At 38.7% G+C, this 18,871-nt stretch overlaps 2 protein-coding genes, 1 long non-coding RNA gene and 3 pseudogenes across 6 annotated transcripts; 2 read left to right on the top strand and 4 right to left on the bottom strand.

Annotated features, from left to right (window-relative positions):
- Positions 1–3: 3 nt before the first annotated feature.
- On the bottom strand, positions 4–1,412 carry AT5G44910 (Toll-Interleukin-Resistance (TIR) domain family protein). The gene is made up of 2 exons (NM_123859.2): positions 938–1,412; positions 4–781 (listed from the first exon to the last, which is right to left on the bottom strand). Exons 1-2 carry the CDS (start codon positions 1,405–1,407, stop codon positions 526–528), a joined length of 726 nt encoding a protein of 241 aa, NP_199304.1. The 5' UTR covers positions 1,408–1,412; the 3' UTR covers positions 4–525.
- An 800-nt stretch (positions 1,413–2,212) lies between these two features.
- On the bottom strand, positions 2,213–3,546 carry AT5G44900 (Toll-Interleukin-Resistance (TIR) domain family protein). The gene is made up of 2 exons (NM_123858.3): positions 2,776–3,546; positions 2,213–2,645 (listed from the first exon to the last, which is right to left on the bottom strand). The coding sequence occupies exons 1-2, from the start codon at positions 3,264–3,266 to the stop codon at positions 2,378–2,380; spliced, it is 759 nt and encodes a 252-aa protein (NP_199303.2). The 5' UTR covers positions 3,267–3,546; the 3' UTR covers positions 2,213–2,377.
- Positions 3,547–4,475: 929 nt separating this feature from the next.
- AT5G06655 lies at positions 4,476–4,919 on the top strand. Its single transcript, NR_142935.1, has one exon. It is a non-coding gene; the product is annotated as an other RNA (long non-coding RNA).
- A 2,716-nt stretch (positions 4,920–7,635) lies between these two features.
- On the top strand, positions 7,636–12,077 carry AT5G44890 (annotated as a pseudogene; the record flags this gene model as incomplete). The annotated part of the gene is made up of 8 exons: positions 7,636–8,493; positions 9,059–9,724; positions 9,806–10,333; positions 10,415–10,528; positions 10,607–10,687; positions 11,103–11,209; positions 11,287–11,371; positions 11,469–12,077.
- Positions 12,078–12,607: 530 nt separating this feature from the next.
- Positions 12,608–13,093, bottom strand: AT5G44880 (annotated as a pseudogene; the record flags this gene model as incomplete). Its single annotated transcript has 1 exon — positions 12,608–13,093.
- Positions 13,094–14,078: 985 nt separating this feature from the next.
- AT5G44875 lies at positions 14,079–17,430 on the bottom strand (annotated as a pseudogene; the record flags this gene model as incomplete). The annotated part of the gene is made up of 1 exon: positions 14,079–17,430.
- Positions 17,431–18,871: the final 1,441 nt, after the last annotated feature.

Raw genomic sequence — 18,871 nt, 5'->3', positions numbered from 1 at the left:
TACTCTAAATCCTGGGTCATGGGTCGGGTAAATAATGTTTTTGAAGACAAACTATAAAGAGTGAAACAACTAAACAGAGATGTAATCTATAGCCAAACAGTGCAAAACTGTTAAGTTTCCAATATCGATACCTCCGATTCCTTAACCAAACCAGTACACACTAACACACCATACACGAGAGAGACTAGCACATCACTAGGTCAGCTCTCAGTACACCATATGAGAGAGACTAGCACATCACTAGCTCAACTCTCAAGTCTCTCATGCAAGACTCACACAATTCAACAACAATCAACAATAAGCATAGATTCTCTAAATCGATATCTCTCCTTATTTATACTCCCAAGCCTGCAACCGCAAACCCTTTGTCATGCCCAGAGACTTTGCTTTCCTTCCCAGCTCATCACACAGTCAACACACACAGTCAACGGTGTTGACTGCCTCTGCTTCTTTCTTTTCTTTACTTGCTTCTCCAATCGTATCAAAAGCCATTTGACCACAAGTTGGTGATTAATCAAGAGGTCATCATCTGTTTGGTTGGGTCCGTAGACAGTAAAGCTGGTGCAAGATACCAGCCAAAACTGGAAACCCTAGTAAACACTTAACAGCTTTATTAACTTTCACATCAGTGCATAGTAAACGAGCTACAATGAGACTACAGATAAAAACCGCAGCTGAAGCCAAAACAAACACTTGTCCTTTAGTAATATTTTGTCTTTCAGAGTCCATTAGCTCGCTCTTAACCGCCGTGACGATTGCCCTCACAAGACCTAAACCCGTTCTGCAAACATATGTCAGGAAGAAACCGTTAAATGAGCTCAAATAAGTAGTCTTCCTAAGAACAAATTAACAAGAATTGACTAAAAAAAAAATTCATAGAAAATTCAAAACAGTTTGTGTTTTCACTACTTATAAATTTCATCAAAAGAATAATTACCCGTGGTCTTCGGAGGTTAAGCCGGTCCGCTCTACTATTGAACTCAATGAATCCTCCCACTTCAAGATCTTGAGTGGATCGTTTGCGTATTTCTCCCTCAGTTCCTCGAAATGATTACCGAATTCATCCTCGAGGTTCTTTACACCGCTTATGCTCACATCATAGAAGACAGGTATCACCTTAAGGTTGCTTTGTTCTACGTGCTCGTACATCTTTTGAAGCTCGTTCAAGCACATCTCTGACTCTGTATACCTCTTGGAGAAGATGACGACCGCGATATTCGACTCCTCGATCTTTGTGGAAATATTTCGTATGTCTCTCCTATTTGCTTCTGCTCTGTCTACGAAAACGTTGACTCTCTCGTCTCTCAATCCCCACACAAGATATTTGATGAAATTGTCGCGCGATTCGTTTCCATAGAAACTAATGAATACTTGAGGAGGACGTTGGTACGGTGGTGGTTCTGCCATGGGAGGGTTGAGAGTTGAGACTTTCTTGCTTTAATTTTTCTTCATGAATATATGGAGAAGAAGAAGCTGGAAAAGTAAAAGATTCATTTCTTGTTTTGGACCAATTCATTTCAAAAGTCAAAGCATTTATTTCTTTTTTAGGAAAAATTCATTTCAAAAGTCAACTCTTGGCAACTGTCTTCTTTATTATTTTTTATGGAAAAATTGGAAATATAGGACAAATATTTAGATATTTGTTCATCTATATTCAATGAACAAATGTAAACTATCCTTAAACTATTCTTGTATTAGATATTTAGATTTAACTACTTTTTTTTCAAAAAAAGGTCATAATAATTCATAAGAAATTGTTGAGTGTCCCTAAAAACACGAGATGTCTAATGAAGTCATCAAGCAGCTCGGTAGTCGTGGTCGTGCTGGATCCATTATTGAGCTTTGGTCAAGCACGACCACGACTACCGAGCTGCTTGATGACTTCATTAGACATCTCGTGTTTTTAGGGACACTCAACAACTTCATATGAATTATTCTGACCTTTTTTTGAGCTTTGGTCAAGCGAAGAGACTATGTGTTTCTTTGGGTTTTAACTGTTTGGAATAGAGAAGCGGAGACTTTGGGAACTTTTTGCACAAGAAAAATAAAGCAAAAGAGTGAAAAGTGGTTACTTTGAAAGAAACATTTATCTTTAGATTTGTATTTTTTCTTCTATTTCAAGATCATAACCAAATAAAACATGTGGAAGTCTCATTGATCTAGTAGTTGACCAAAAGTCTTAGGTGGTAGGTTATAAAGGAGATAGTGTTATTAATCGTAATCACTTTTATCAATAATTGATGCAAGGTCAAACTAATCGAAATCAAATTATTTCATAGAAAAAAATATCGAATGCAACAATGTGTAACCAAAATGAAACTCTCAGTCTCAGATTCTTTGCGTTTACGTATTCTCATAGAAACGCAAACGTTACCATTCACCACTCACTTTCCACAGCTCGATTGATTATCAAACGACCCACAAGAAAAGAGAAAAAAGTGAGAAGGCCTAAAACATAAGGACCAAAAACTATTGTAAAAAGAAGAAACAGACTTAGGAACCGGACAACAAGTCTAATCAATTCATCTGTTCTTGCCGCCAAATGGTTGCGCTTCTCTTCAGCAATTTGTCGTTCGATCTCGGCGATATCGTTTAGAACTTTCTTAACCTCCTCGACGATTGTGTTGACCAAATCATTCTGGCGACTGTCATAACAGAGTTCAAAAGATCTGTCAGTGAACAAGCTTATGTCCTGAACTAACCAAGAACAGAGTCAAGAAACAGAGTATTCCAAGTTTCCAACAAAGAACATAAGCAAAGGGACAAAGTCCAGACCTGTATCGTGACGAAGACAAGCCAGTTTTCTTAGAAACATACAGTATAGCATCTTTCCATCTCCGATAAGTTTCAGGCTCGCCGCGATGCGTTAACTTCAGGTCCCGGAAGTTGTCTCCAAAATTCCCCTTCAGTTTCTTCACATCGTCTGTTTTCATCTTAAAGAAGATAGGAATCACTGTAAGACTTTCTTGATCCACACATTCTTTGATCTTAGCAAGCTCATCTAAGCACCATCTTGAGTTGGTGAAGTTCTTGGAGAAGATTGTCAATGCGACTCTCGATTCCTCGATCCTACTGAAGAGATGATCAAGATCTCTGCCTCTAAGCTCATGATCATCTATAAAAACGTTGACATTCTCTTTTAAAAGAGCATCCACAAGAAACCCTAGGAACCCATCACGAAGTTTTTCGCCTCGGAAGTTGATGAACACTTGATACTGAGGCGGGATCGGTCCAACGTCGGTAAAGAGGGAGAAGGAGGCGCCCATGGAAGGTAATGGTTTTTGAGGAAACTATTTGCTGAGGAAAAACAAGAAGTATTTTTTTCTGTAAGAACGTTTGATTCAATGGTTTCATTGTGTTTTACTTAATCATAATTGATTCCATTATTAATCATTGATCTACAAAGAAGATTAGAATAGTTGACCGGATTTGAGTGAGCCTTAAATTAATCCATATAATCTTAACTGCAAAACTGGGTAGTTGGTTACACAATCAAAAAACAAAACAAAAACTAGACAAAGAGACACAGTAGTAATCCATGTCAATACAATAAAATATCATACAACTAAAACAAGAAAATCAAATAACCACTTAGCATTCTTAAAATGTCTCATATAACCAATTGCGAGGCAACAAAACTTGCTAATCACTGATCATGTATGTGAAGCTCTTTCTTAACCGCTTTTAACTCTCCACGAAAACACCAAAACCCGTTACGCAATATGCATCAGAGAAACCAACGAGACCGGGCCAACAGAAGTATATAGTACTCTTCTCGGTTATAAGACAATAAATTAATTTAATGTTCTCATAGCTAGCTGCTAGTTAGACAAAAATAATCACATATATATCAACTATAAAAATCATCAAGAAATCAATTAATACCCCACCTGTATAGTTAGACTTTACTTATATCCACACACAGATCACAAGTCATAATGGCATTCATAAGATATAAAAAAAATCATTGAGACCATCTCAATGTAATTCTAAAATAGAGCATGATTTCTTTCCAATGTATCACTCTAAAATAGAGGCAGTGTAAATAAAATAGAGTTACTATATATCTAGAACAATCCTACCATTTACTATATTTTAGAGTAACATATAGAGAGAAGTTGAAGCCAATGTATTCTAAAATAGAGTTTTAGAGAAAAAATAGAGTAGGGTTAGAGATGCTGCAAAAAACGCATTAGACAAGTGAGCCCCACTCTTGATCATTTTGCTTATGATACAATTATTCTAGCTAGGGATCATCCATGCGATTTAAAATTAAGATCAAAGACACGAAATAGTGTAAGGTACTCTAGTAACATAACACAAACAATAAAACCGAATTGGCTTTTAATGTTTCTTTACCTAAGACTTTTAAACCCTTTTAATCACATATACCGAAAAATTTGGGACCTAATTAAACCCCAAGTTTCCATCATTCATGAAGTATCACGAAATATTATCTCTGACTTTCTGAGGTGTGGGCGGTTATGTTTGCAGTCAATCTTCACTAGTTCCTCCAAGCACTATTTGACTTTGGGAACCTCTTGGAGAAGATCAAACCCGAAATTTCGAGTACATAAATTTTTTCAAGAGGTGTTGTAACTTGTAAGTTTCCCCTGTTCCGCTTGAAGCCATCTATACAGACATTGACCCCTCGAAATCTAAAGTTGGCGATAGAACGGTGGTTGGTCACTGGTCGGAGGTACCTTGCGGAAGACGTTAACACACAAAAATGCCCTGGGATTTAGAACGCATTAAATCTTTGTTAAAATATTTGTTTTAAAAAAATAGTTGAGTAGTATGCATATGTGTCCCGGGTAAAGCCGGCTATTTTCTTAATTAACTTCACGGAACTTAAGGGACACTAGTCAATCCATTGCCGGTGGCTATAGATATTCTGCAGCTCGGCCGTGTCTTGCCAATGCCCAATTCGTATGAAGATCCCAATGTAGAAGAAATAAAATGAATCAGAGAGGATCTTATTAATGATTTTTGCTTTTTAATCAATAAGGCAAGACAAACCAGTTTTAAATCTTCACATTTTTAAAGCAAATGGTTACAGTGCAAACTGACAAAATTATGATAGAACTATAATCTGTATTATCTTAAACCAGGACTTTTTACCGAAAGGTTTCATGGCCATTCGCTTCAACAGAGACGTTATCCACTTAATAGTTACCTGGTTCGGTGATAGATATGACCTCGTCGTATCACAATTTTAGTACCGAAGGTAAAAGAAAGCTTGAAAGAAAGAACAATGAGACTCAGATTTTTGGGCAATCGATATTGCCTCTTTTTGGCTTTTTCATTTCTTAAATAGAAGAACAAAACAACAATGCAATGGAGTGAACACCAGTCCTACAATTTGGGAAATAATGGGAAAGAGGTGATAATGGTTCCTAACAATTAGGGAGACCACTTCCACACTTATTTGCAGAACTTGAAAATGTGGAGACGAAGTCTCTCTTAATCCAAATACTTCTTATTGGGCTTCCTTACACGTGAGGACTGTCTCGGACGCAGCCCATTAGTAAGCCCAGTGCCTTCATCTTCTTCCTCGTCACTTACACATTCATCATTCGGCGTACACAGAGCCGTGCCAAAGGTTTTTGATGCCATAGGCAAAATAAAAATATAATTTAATGTATAAAAATGATTTTTTAACAACTATATATCACACAAAATGTAGTTCAATATTTAAGTAAGAAAACTTTACCGGAATAATTTATAAATAAATTTTTAACAACACAAATCAGATCATATATAAACTATTGTGACTGAAATTCAAAGTCTAAAAATGTATAAAGAAATGATTAAAACTGACTAAAAATAGTTAAAAACAAGTGCATGGACAATAAAAACCATAGAATAATAATCTTTGAATTATTGATGGGCAAAGACAAATAAAGTTAAAATGCATTAATATGTGTAAGTAAACAACAAAAAGTGAAAAATGAGTTATGACTAAAAATATGCCCTTCTAGATTAGAAGTATAATGAGATAAGTTGAGAACTAGGCAGTTTTTAGAGAAATAATTTGAGAACTAGACAGTTTTTTAAAAAATAGGCTGATAGGGTAGTTTCTTCTGTCCTCTCTAATACAGCCCTCCTCTAATACAGCAAATAGTCAAAGACCGTTTTACCCCTCTTGTGTTTTGATGAAAACTAATGGACCAAATTCAAACCAGCCCAATATCATTCAAAATTCAAGATTTGTCATGGGCTAATATCACAAAACTCAAACTCATTTGTCCTCAAGACATTGAAACCAAACATAAACTTATCTCCTAAACCCTCGTTGAACATAAACTTCTCTCGTCGTCGACATCTTCTCTGAAGTCGTCATTGTCAAAAGAAGATAAACCCTCATCACTTCGAAAATCATACACACATTGTCAAAATCTGTCGAGATGGAAGGTATGAGTTATCATAAGAAGCTTTACAGTTTATGAAATTGAGTGTACGGCCAACAAATAACGATGGAGACGATGACTCTGTTTTCGTTTTTTCAGGGGACGATGAATCCTGCGTCTCCATGGTCGGCCGGTGGATTTGCTACTCCAATGGTTGGTGGGATTTCAAGGTTGATAAAACTAGGCCAGGAAAGGCTATTAACTGCGAAAAAATTCAGACTTTCAAATCACTTGAACAAGTTCTCCGGCGAAGATTCTCCATGGTTGGTCACGACGTCTTTTGTTTAGTATTCTATCTTGGCTAGTGTACTAGTCTAATGTACCGAAGTGGTGTACTGTTCTAGTGTTCTCACTTTGTGTACTATCATAGTGTACGCATTTGGTGTACTAGTCTAGTGTACTAGTCTTGTGTACTAGTCTTGTGTACTACTGGTGTACTGTTCTAGTGTTCTCACTTGGTGTACTATTATAGTGTACCCATTTGGTGTACTATTCTAGTCTACTTCTAGAATGTCAAAGTATCAATCCAAATTATAATACAATATATTTCAATTCAAGTGTTATGAAGCATAATAATAATCTAGGGTTATGATTTTGAATTAGGAATTTATTTATGGGTATATGCACTAGATGACCATGAAATCAATAATAATATAGAAACTAACTATGAGTCTATAGTGTCTGTCGGAGACGTATCTGAAATTACCCGCAACCCCCTATAACTGTGTTCTTGGTTAGGGGACATATAGGTGTATAGGCGTATGATTGCAGAAATTTGAATTTTGAAAACCTTGGTAAGAGCAATGCTGTATGTGGACGCAAACGATATAGATTTTAATTTCGAGAAATCGATTTATTATCGAATTTTTTGAAATATCAGGAGCTCCAAAAAAAAACCTAGCGCCGCTTCATTTGCTGGTTTTCCGAGAGGAAACGTCTTCCGTTCTCTACCCATAGATTCTGCAAACTCTCCGAATATCTATTTCAAATCTATATTGTTTCTCATACATATCGTTTCTTTAGATTCAATCTCGCAGTTAGGCAATCAATTCCATCGGGCTACAGGTAATTTCACAAATATATGCGGTTTAAGCTATTCAACGTTCTCGATCGCCATCAACTTCTTTATTTCTCCAATCTATATTCCGATTAACTGAAATCTTAGGTACATACTGTTTCTGATTTATAAACTTCTATTTTGTGCAGAAAAGGGTTCGACTTGTAGATGATGAACAACTCTTTACCCCGTCGATTGTTTAGGTCTGGATCCGAGCCCAACGGTGAGAGAGTGCAGTCCTACAGTGAACTGTCTTTGATAGATGACATCGCTAACGCGTTAGATGCGGAGGACATGAAAATTCTCCGGGAATCTCAGTTTGGGAAATTATTTGATTTCTCCGAAAGCGCCGCGTATTCTGGGAAGCTTATTCACTTTTTGCTAACGAGGCAGCTTGTTGTTAGGAAGAAACAAGAAATTTGGGTAATTTTCTCTGGATCCCCTGTTCGGTTTTCCATTTCTGAGTTTCAAAATGTTACCGGTTTGAACTGCGACAAACCGCCTCGTATGAAAGAGAGGAAAGGGAAACGAAAATTGGCGCCTGGCAAGTATTGGTACAGCCTATTTGACCGCAGTGATGTATCTGTTGAGTGGGTTGTTGGCAGGCTGAAGAAGCGAGTGGTTCAAGATCAAGGAATTCGTTTACGTTACGCTGTGCTGGCCTTGATTGATGGCGTTTTATGCCCAACCTCGGGTAGAAGTAAAATCTCTCCGGTCCATGCGGACATGGCAGAAAATTTAGACATGTTTCTAAATTTTCCTTGGGGGACTATGTCATTCCTAATGACGTTGAAGAGTGTTACTGCAAGGGGAGCTGATAAACTTATGCGGAAATCTATCACCGTTCAAGGTTTCCCACACGCACTCCAACTTTTGCTACTGCAAAGTGTTCCTCGAATCAGAGAATTGCAATTCCCTGAAGCCGTTGAAGATAGTGACTCAGAAATGGAGGAAACAGATACGGAAATTGAGCGCTTATGGAGTTTGAAGTTGGATCTTGTTTGGAAAGTCGACCGGCAGTCTCAGGTGAGCAATGCATCTCTGCTCTCGTAAATTAATTTTCATATGCTCGTTTTTATCATGAAAACCTCTTCTTTTCCTATCAAAAACATACAATTATAGATTCATATCATTCTGTGTAAACGTGTAGCATGTGGCTTAGGTTTTTAATATGTGTTGATTTACTATTTGTTATTTATATCATGATTTCTGTATAAATTGTATGGTTTTAAATCTGATCACAGTTTCTTTAGAATAATCATAACATGGCTGTAAATGTGTAGCATGTGGTTAAGTTTTTTTTTAATATGTGCTGATTTACTATTTATTATTTATATCATGATTTATGCAAAAACTGCATGGTTTTAAATATGATCACAGTTCTTTTTAATAACCATACCCTGTTACCTTAGTAAGTCACGTATGGCGGTATGCATTACAACATCTGGTTATATGATGAAATAACATGTTGTTTTTAAGGAGCACATGGGTACATAATCTATATTTCACTGTTAGTAACAGTATAAATACTTTTAGTACATGTAATAAAACATAATATCATGTGGCTAAAGTCTAACTCTTTGTTTTTCAGATTAAAGTCGTTTCTATTTGGAGTGGAACACCGACTGGTGACGCTTTCAAGTCAGGTTGGGTCGAGGACGAAGAAGATCTATCTGTTGACTACATGTTGCAACTAATAAAAGAGGAGCACATATTCAAGGGGTCCATGTTTTCAGGTGGTGTTGTCCCTGATTCGCTACCCGATGAAAGGAATGACAACAGTGATGTATGTAGCACTTATGATTGTGTTGATGAGGATACCATACAACCTGATGCTTCCTTGCCTGGCTCTTCTAAACCCCGTAAAACTAAAGGGCAGGTTCACATACCAGATTCGATTAAAAATTACATTGACATGAAAGACAAGCGTATGGAGTCGCGTATGTTGAAGGCTATAGCTGATTCAGAGGCTAGATTGAGCAGCTTGTTGAGGGAAAGCCATGGCAGGAAGAATAAGCGTCACAGTGGTCCTAAGTCAAGAGATGTGGGTGAGGGATTAGGTGGGAAGAAGGGATCCTCCCTTGTTGTTTTGGATAATGGCAGGGTAGCCCAGTCGAAGGAGAACAGTGGTTCTGGATTTATTGATCAAGTCTTAGGTGAAGTGATGCATGATATTAACGACGCAGAACCTACACAGACTACAACCCCCATAGGTCGCTTATCCCCACCGACTAGGCCTGGATTGCGTAGTTCTCTGGTATACGTTTAACAGTTTTGTAAATATTCTGTATTTTATGAGAGTTCTTCCTAATTCAAGTATTGTTTTCATAACAAACAGAAACGGAAGAGAGGCAACAATGGCCCAACAGCAGCCACCATCCTGACGCCAGCAGTAGACAACAGTTCAGCTGAAAAGTCTGTTTCTGCTGATAAACATGTATCCCCTGAAGCTGTCAATATCAACAAAGTTGGAGGGGTGGTGACTGATACCACTGAGGATGAGTCAGCTAGAGATGGGATTCATGACATTGGCTCTTCCACTCTGCCGGCTAAAGAATTAGACGATATGTTTGCGGAAAAGTCTGTTTCTGGTGATAAAACTGTATCCCATCAAGATAATATCTTGGTTGATGCCCCCGGTGATGGGATAGGTGGAGAGGGCCTTGATGATATCCAAACTAGCCCTGATAAACCTATTCCAGCTGCAGCGAGTCATACTCAGTGTTTGCTTCCTCCTCCCACAGACGTCAATGAGTTCTTTGAATCTGAGCCCAGCCTCCCTGATCCATATGTGGTGCTTGTTGACATGGATGGTGTTGCATACAATGTAGGTCAGCCAGAGTTGCAGTACACCATCCCATGCATAGTGAGTTCAAACCTTCTCATATAGTTTTTATGTTTTTTTTTTTCCGTGTATTGGCTCTAACGTCTGTTGTTTGCCTTGCAGATAGAGTCTGATTTGACTGCCCAATGTAAGTCAACCCCCGGGCCAATGGTTGATGACGGTGCTTCAGATAAAGATGGAGAAGGACTTGCTGACCCACCTGCTACAGCCGATAATGTTAGATCATATAATTCATTATTTTTTACTCTCGTTACCACTAACAAACTAATTACATGCAACTGTTTCTTATTTTAGGCCAATTTAAGCCAAATGCCGATGATATCTGAACCGTCCCTGCCAGCCCCAACAAATGATATTGTGGACCCTGATGGCAAGGTTGCATAAATGCGTTTAGCTAGTGTTAAATATGGATTTCATAGTTTTGTGTTAGGTCTAGTTTGGGTGCATGAATGGTTAAGATATTGTTAAATATGGATTTCGTAGTTTTGTGGTAGGTCAAGTTTACTTATTCATGGTTTTTAAAAACAAAACACTGGTTTAATATGCACACGGTTATATTTTGCGATACATCATGTATTTTCAGCATGGTTCAGGGTTTTACCTAATATAACAAAAAAATATTTAAAAAGTTTTGTCATATTGTAAGTGTTTTGCCCGTACAAACATCAAGGTTTTAGAACAAATTACATGCCATTAAGTTTAACACAGAATGTTTAGGATTATGCAAACTCTAATTTCCTGATTATTAAGATAACATCTGATTTTCTAATCACGTTTACGTTGCTCACAGCTCCAACATGAATCCGTAATAGCCTCTTCCACAAGCGGTAGGTCTGTTACTTTTGGGCATGATGTTAGCCGTAAGAACAAGATAAATCGCTTATATGGCATGTCTGGGTATTAATTCCAACCTTATGCTATTTTATTTTGTTTGACTCATATTACTTAAAACTTATGCATATGGCTGTTATTAGGGACATTGATTTTGGGGCTTGTCGAACACTTTCCGCCATTGAGTTGCGTGAGATTGTTGAGTTCAAGACCGTTGTACCCAAAATGGTATGATAAATATCATGTGGGTAAAAAAGATTACATAGTGCTCTATAAACATAGGGTTTGCCTTAAACACCTAATATGCGTTCTACTCTATTTACAGGTTATGGACATCTTCATTAATAGCATAAGGATTAACTGGTGTGCAAATAATATCATTGAAAAGCACCAAGCCGTTTCATTCATTGATTCAACATTTGTGGTTGAATTATCCAAGCATTACCCAAAATTCGTCAAGTCTGCTGATAAGGGAATGTATGGGTTTGATCACGACCTACTTGAATGTACCCCTACAGGTTCTGCTGTGGTCTACATTCCATTTCTCATTGATTTACAGCATTGGGTAGGGCTTTGTGTTGATATGAGTGCAAGGATCATTAGCGTCCTCGACTGCTATACAGGATTATGGCGTGAAACAAAATTGAAGAAAGTGCTTTTGCCCCTTGCTGAAATGTTACCATATCTATTTCGATTTGCTATTAAAATGGCTGGGGAAAAGAAACTTCGTTTGAAATCTCTTGCGGTTCACAGAGAAAATGATATTCCACAGGCAGATTCTGTAAAATATTCTGGAGTCATGGCAGCTCGTTTAATTGAAGCCCATGCCAATGGTGGGATTCAGGCTTGCAAAGAAGTGAAGCATGCTGATGTGGTGACTGCTGCTAACAAATATTTCATTGCCGGTTTTGAATTAGCTAATGGGATTGTCTGACCCAAATGTTCTAGTGTGTTTACCTTCTATTACCTGACTCTGTAATATATTAGACACCTAACAGTTGAGTACCTAATGTTCTTTCTATGCACCTGTTTTGTGTAGTAAACATATGTCACTGCAATTCTAATATGTACCGTGCGTTTTATATTTACCTCATGATTCGTTTAAATATAGATGCATTCTAACTGTGGCTTAGTTGATATTTAGGACTTACCCGGTTGTAAACTTTGCAATAATAATGACCCGTTTAAAAATATTTTGGATTATACACCTTAGACAGATTAACATGATCAAAAAGTCAATATAAAACATGTAATATAGGTACATATCACGCCATTTTAATGTAATATCGTTATTTGACACCATTATCATAACGACTAACACATTAGACATAAAACATGTACTTTTTACAAACAGAATGTGATTTATAGATGCTACGCGGGTTAATATAAAATAACAGCATATTATTTTAAAGGATGCTTCCCTTCTGGTTACGAGATTTCCACGTTGGGTGCAGCTTGTACCATCTAACATCGCCGACAGAATTCTTTTGAACAAAAGAAAATGTAGCACTCTTCGCATCTATTATATATGTTGTGGATTGATACACATGGAGGATGGGCCCCATTCCATGTAAGCTTGTAAGCTGTACCATGGCGCACAGCCATTCGTTCAAGAGCTGAAAATAAAGAATCACCCATAGCTAATACTTCGGCCCAAGGTAGGGCAAACAGTTGTTCAGTGAAAAATTCACCTAGCTCCTTCTCACCACCACAAATAGACAACATAGCCATAACAAACAGCGCCTCATCTACCTTGTTTACAGCTTTAAAAATGTGTTTTTTTGCCATGACTAAATCTTTCTCCCAACAAGCATACCTTAGCCCTTCAAGATAATGTGCTTCCGGGTTATTTGCCTCCAATGCGTCGTCAAATTGTTTTCTGAACAGCCCACCCACCCGCATGAGTACTGGATTCTGACGATACTGTCTCATTTCTACCCTTGCAAGCATGTGTAAGTAGGCCGAAGGACGTTTTATTATTGACGGAGATGTTGATAGCCAATATGTATATATAGTCCAATATTGTTAGTGTATATATTCACTCATTTATGTGGCGTAGTTGGGGGGTGAAATGTGTGGTGCAGAAGCACTTATTGGGTTCTGAGAAAATAGTCGAAGTGGCATAAGGAATCCTATGTGGAACTGTTCAACTCTCGGTGCCCGGTTTTACCTCACGCAATTGCTAAACATCACATGTGGTTTTCTCGAATAGCATCTTATTTTGATTTATGGTTGGAATGATTTCATCTTGTTGGAATCCTTGACATAAAATGTCAGTTCATGATGGCTGAACATTTTTATGGACTTTAATTTGCCAGTAATGGTGCTATATCTATTCGTTATATTTGTTTCATATATTTCCTCATTTAACCCCTTGTCTGTGGATCTGAATTTTACATTACACCACGTATTAATAATTAAACACTCGCGTCTTTACTTAATATCATGAGTCTGTTTACAAAAGGGGGAACATAAAGTTTTTTTCTACACAAAAGCCAAAAAACAGAACATTATCCTTTGTCCGTAGAAGGTGGTCTTCTATACGGCACTTACTGGAATTGGGGTCCCTTGATTGCATTCTCAACGTAGCTTTTAGTTGCCACCCTAATTGCCACATCTAATTGCTAATATGTACATTATACCAAGTGACCCTTCCTTTTACATAATATCCATATGTGATGGACTTCCCCTTGCTTATATAACACAACATATAACTCATGAAGAAGACGCGAGACACAACACCCCCTGCAGATGATATTATAAAAATTGTATGAACGTTGTTTCTATCTATAGCATGATACGGTATAAAATAACATTGTACCTTTATATGGGCATTTTGCACGTGGCGCGATTATGGCCGGCGCCTGTGCAACGAGAACAACGTGTTACTTGTCGCTGGGGACACTGAGATGAAGATTGAGCAATTGTTAGGAATTTAAAACACTAAGGGTGTTACAGTAAATTCCAAATGTATAACGTTTACCGTGAATTCCCCCCTTGAAGTAATTCTTTTCTTTTTCGGCCGTCCCGATGGACGGCGCGTGGCTGGCGGGAAGAGGCGGAGAGAGGCTATTGGTTCAGGTAAAGCGAAAACGTCACCAACCTCGGGTACAGGTTTTATGGTACCTAGGTAAGACATTCTCCAGCTTTCAACAGAATATTCCGGCGCCATCAGTCCTTGTATTGGAACGCCTTCAGCCACTGCAGCCGCTATTGCGTGGGGGCAAGGCAAGTGAAGCAAATCAAATGCTCTACAGGAGCATGTGCGTTCCATAAGCTTCACGTGGTAGACACTTGCGCCTTCCTCCCTTATCTCGTAATCGTACCTGTCAAGGCGATGAACCGCAAATCGGACTGATTTTTCAAAGTTACGATGAACAACTTCTCTCATCTTTGGTGGTAGAGGCGATGCTTCGGTTCTAGCTGCCTCACGCCTCATAGCAAACCAGGAAATTAATGTGGTCCGAATGAACTCTAACAAGGAAATGATTGGTAGTTCACGGGCTTCTTTCAAGACTGCGTTCAAAGACTCCGCCACATTGCTAGTCATGACGTTGTATCTTTCCCCAAGGAAATAAGCGCGTGTCCAATGGCAAAAACCAACAGATTCCAAGTATCGTGCGCAAGCCGGATCTAGTCTTATCACCTCATTGAAATATGTATGAAATTCACAGATCCGGAAAGCCCTCGCAGCTCTTGACACGTGGAACAGCAAGTGTTTCTTCTTATATGAGGTCGCTATGTTTCGTTGCAGATGAACAATACATGCCCCGTGCTTAGCCTTTGGGTAGACCTGCATGTTAACATGTGTTATACGTATATAGCAGGGCATATTGGTAGATAGCATGTGTTCTAAAATAAATAAGAGCCATATGCTGTATATAACATGTAACATTTAAAATTATCAATTTTAAGGATTACCCTTCGAAGACCGGTATAAATGGAGGAATGTCTGTCTGAGACGAAGGTCAGGTTATCTCCATCCGGTATAGCGGTGCTCAAAACACGGAAAAACCATTCCCATGCGTCATCGTTTTCGCTATCGACCACGCCAAACGCTATGGGAAAAACCTGGAAATTAGCGTCTTGGCCGCTGGCGGTTAGGAGGCATCCACCGTATTTGCCTTTCAGGTGGGCACCGTCAATAACAATGACTCGTTTCATGCAAGAGAAACCTTGAATCGATGCGGCGAATGCTAAGAACATGTACTTAAACCGGTGATTACCCTTTCCATCAACCTCTGTCTTTAGATCAACAATTGAACCTGGATTAGCCTCGCGCAGCACATGTAGGTAGGCTGGCAACAGAGTGAAACTATTCGCAGCTGATCCTTGTGCACTATCCATCGCAATTTCTCTTGATTTCCATGCCTTCCAATAGGAAATTCTAACTGAGTAATCGGTCAATAGGATGCGTTGAAGGTCAATAGCCCTTGGCCCCCGACTGTTGCCCGCATATTTAGACTGAATTATGCTGCCTATGACCCGCGTTGTTGCTGCTCTGTGGTAATTACTCCTTTCTTCTACAGTGCAAGTGTGCTCGAGATTAGCACTTCGAATTTGGTAATTGTCAGAATCCTCCAGCTTGACGATGTATACACGCCAAGGGCATGTTTCAGAAATGCAGGTTAAAGTCATTAGTTTCTTGCAGGAACGATCACGACGGAAATGGAACCGTCTATTAAGTGCGTGAACTGCTAATTTGACATTGCAATCCTGTTTATTTTTGAATACCCGGCCAACAAACAGTTCATCACCTTCGTAGACCACATCCCGAATTGCTAATTCCATTCCGACGCGGCCTACACAACAATAAAGTTCGTGTGTTATTTACACTGTACACATGTTGTGAATGTAGAAAGCATGTATTTGTATGACTAAATAGTAACACTTTGACCAACATAATATCTATATCCCATGATGTTCAATATTAAAGCATGTTACTCTATATTTTGATTAGGGATATCTCAGGGATATCAACGTAAATTGAAACCATGTGTTGGTTTGTAAGCATATCATTATATTACATGATATTAAATACAATTTGTTATTTAAACTAAACAAATATGATGTGGATATTAAGATTGTATTCGTACGACTAATCAGGAATTCAGCGAAATTAAATTTTTATTGCATGGTATTTATACGAATAACATGTTACTCTATATGACGGTTATTATTAGAACACTCTTGCAATATGTGTTGTTCTTAAAAACAACATGCTATGTAATTGGTACCTTCTTCCCCTTGTTCGTCTAGGGTTGGCGCTGCATCCCTGTTGAAAGATGCGAAGTTAAGGCACATGTCTTCAAGAGCCTCATGCAGAGGTACCGCGAGATCCAAGTGTACACCTAGAGGTTCCACCAAGTTAGTTGCGGAAGGCCCAAAAAAATTGCACTCCTTAATTGTCTCGCCCCCGGGATAGTCGTTTTCGTCGTTGTACGCTTCCCCTTCACTGAGAGAGTCGTAAGATTCAGTGGCTAAATTAATTGACGGTAACCCCAGATTTTTAAGTAAATCTGCCTCAACAACAGTTGAGTCTTCTTCCTGCGTAAATAGATGTCTTAGTACTGTAATGGTATATTCGAGTGGCTGAATTTAATAAACGCAGAATATTTTACCTGATCTCCATCTTCAGTCGCTGTGTCCATACTTTCAGTCGTTAACATCGGGGAAGCTGCCTCAACAGCTGGTCTCACAGGGTGTTGTTGTACGTTGGTAGAAGAGTCTCCAACGTTTTGACCTTCTGTTTCCGTTGAACGCATCCAGCGGAGGACCGCCTCGTCATCCATAAGCCTTTTCCACACAACGGACTCGTAGTTAGGTGATCGTTCAGCGTTGACGTATAAAGGTGATTTGCCTTTATCTGCAAATCCGTAACTTGAAGTCTGACTTGTTCCACCATCTTCGGAACCATCATCCACCGTTTGCTTGGAGACAAACAAACTCAAGTCCTCCAACTCAAAACGCATAGCTAGAAACACTCCCATTGTCTCCTCTGAAGTTATGCTTACTGGCTTCGTGCGCCCACCAAAGGTAGTTTCCATGTCCATCCAATCAGGCCATTGGTAAGTCAGGTGTAGTGGGCCTTCAACGTATTCCTGTCCGTACGCTTCTCTAACAAGCTGGCGCACAGATGCTAACTTCTCCCCTTCCCCAATGCTCAACCTCCTCACTGCATTATTGTGATTGGATATGAATAACCATGTTCCATCAGCTCCGATTGCCCAGGAGCCACTCACCGTCCTGACATAACGATCGTCGGTTATTTCGGTTATAACCACCATCGGTACCTACACATTAATAGAGTTGCATTAAATAGAGATAAATCAACCATGAGTTTTTTAAAAATAGCAACAAACCCGACCAAAAGAACATTCATTAATTGCATACCAAAACAGAAATGATCGAGTTCTTCGATGTTGTTGGATACGTAGTGTGTGCTTTATAGGAAGAAGTAGAGGTGTGAGAGATGATATCTTGCCATCTTTCTTCTTTTATAGAAAAGGTTAACTTTGTTTTTTAGGGCTACAGTAACTAAAGATATTTCTAGTAACAGTTGCTTAACCATTTGCAGCCACGCGAATTTCAAAACGGTATGATTTCCCTCCCAACACCCGAGGGAGGCGTGAAGCGACAATTCACGAATGTCAAATCGAAGTGGTAAGCGTTCTTTATTTGTATTGCATGTTATCGTCAAAATAACCAGGTGATTTACTTAGTCTTTGCTTTACACATTTTCGTGAACCGAGGTAGTATATCTTCTGCCCCCACTTGCCTATTCGTAATCTTGACGTCATTGACCAACGTGTCAACTTAACGACCTGCCATTCTGTAGCGTATAGCATAAGCACACAAACCTTGCTTTACACAATTAACCAATGTCAAATCGAAGTGTTAAGTGTTCTTTATTTGTATTGCATGTTATCGTCAAAATAACCAGGTGATTTACTTAGTCTTTGCTTTACACATTTTCGTGAACCGAGGTAGTATATCTTCTGCCCCCACTTGCCTATTCGTAATCTTGACGTCATTGACCAACGTGTCAACTTAACGACCTGCCATTCTGTAGCGTATAGCATAAGCACACAAACCTTGCTTTACACAATTAACCAATGTCAAATCGAAGTGTTAAGTGTTCTTTATTTGTATTGCATGTTATCGTCAAAATAACCATGTGATTTACTTAGTCTTTGCTTTACACATTTCCGTGAACCGAGGTATAGATTCAGTATATCTTCTGCCCCCACTTGCCTATTCGTAATCTTGACGTCATTGACCAACGTGTCAACTTATCGACCTGCCATTTTGTAGCGTATAGCATAAGCACACAAACCTTGTGTTAAAAAGTGCTACACTAAAGAAAAGGGTTTACACATACAACAATATATTACGTTGGAAGCTGTATATCCTCTGACGCCGCATTAAATGCGTCTGATACGTATCTCCATCTCTCTTTGCTCGCGCTTTTTATTGTCACATCCGGGAATTTTTCTAATAATTTTCTCTTATGTTTTCTTTCCAAGTTGCTCCGATATGATTATTGTGATTTTAAAACATCACATGTTGTTTCCGTAGTACTTGTGCTGTTTACCAAATCGTAGTACTTCTGCTGGTCATAGATTCAAGGTAAAAGCCCATTCACCTTGTTGAATAATCAATCCAGTACAATACTCACCCGAAAAAGTTACCAGCCCAATATCGTGGTATATACTCCATTTCAATACT

This window comes from Arabidopsis thaliana, chromosome 5, assembly GCF_000001735.4.
Source record: "Arabidopsis thaliana chromosome 5, partial sequence".
NCBI lineage: Eukaryota > Viridiplantae > Streptophyta > Magnoliopsida > Brassicales > Brassicaceae > Arabidopsis > Arabidopsis thaliana.
The sequence above is the reverse complement of the archived record's forward strand: the minus strand, read 5'-3'. Positions and strand labels throughout refer to the sequence as shown.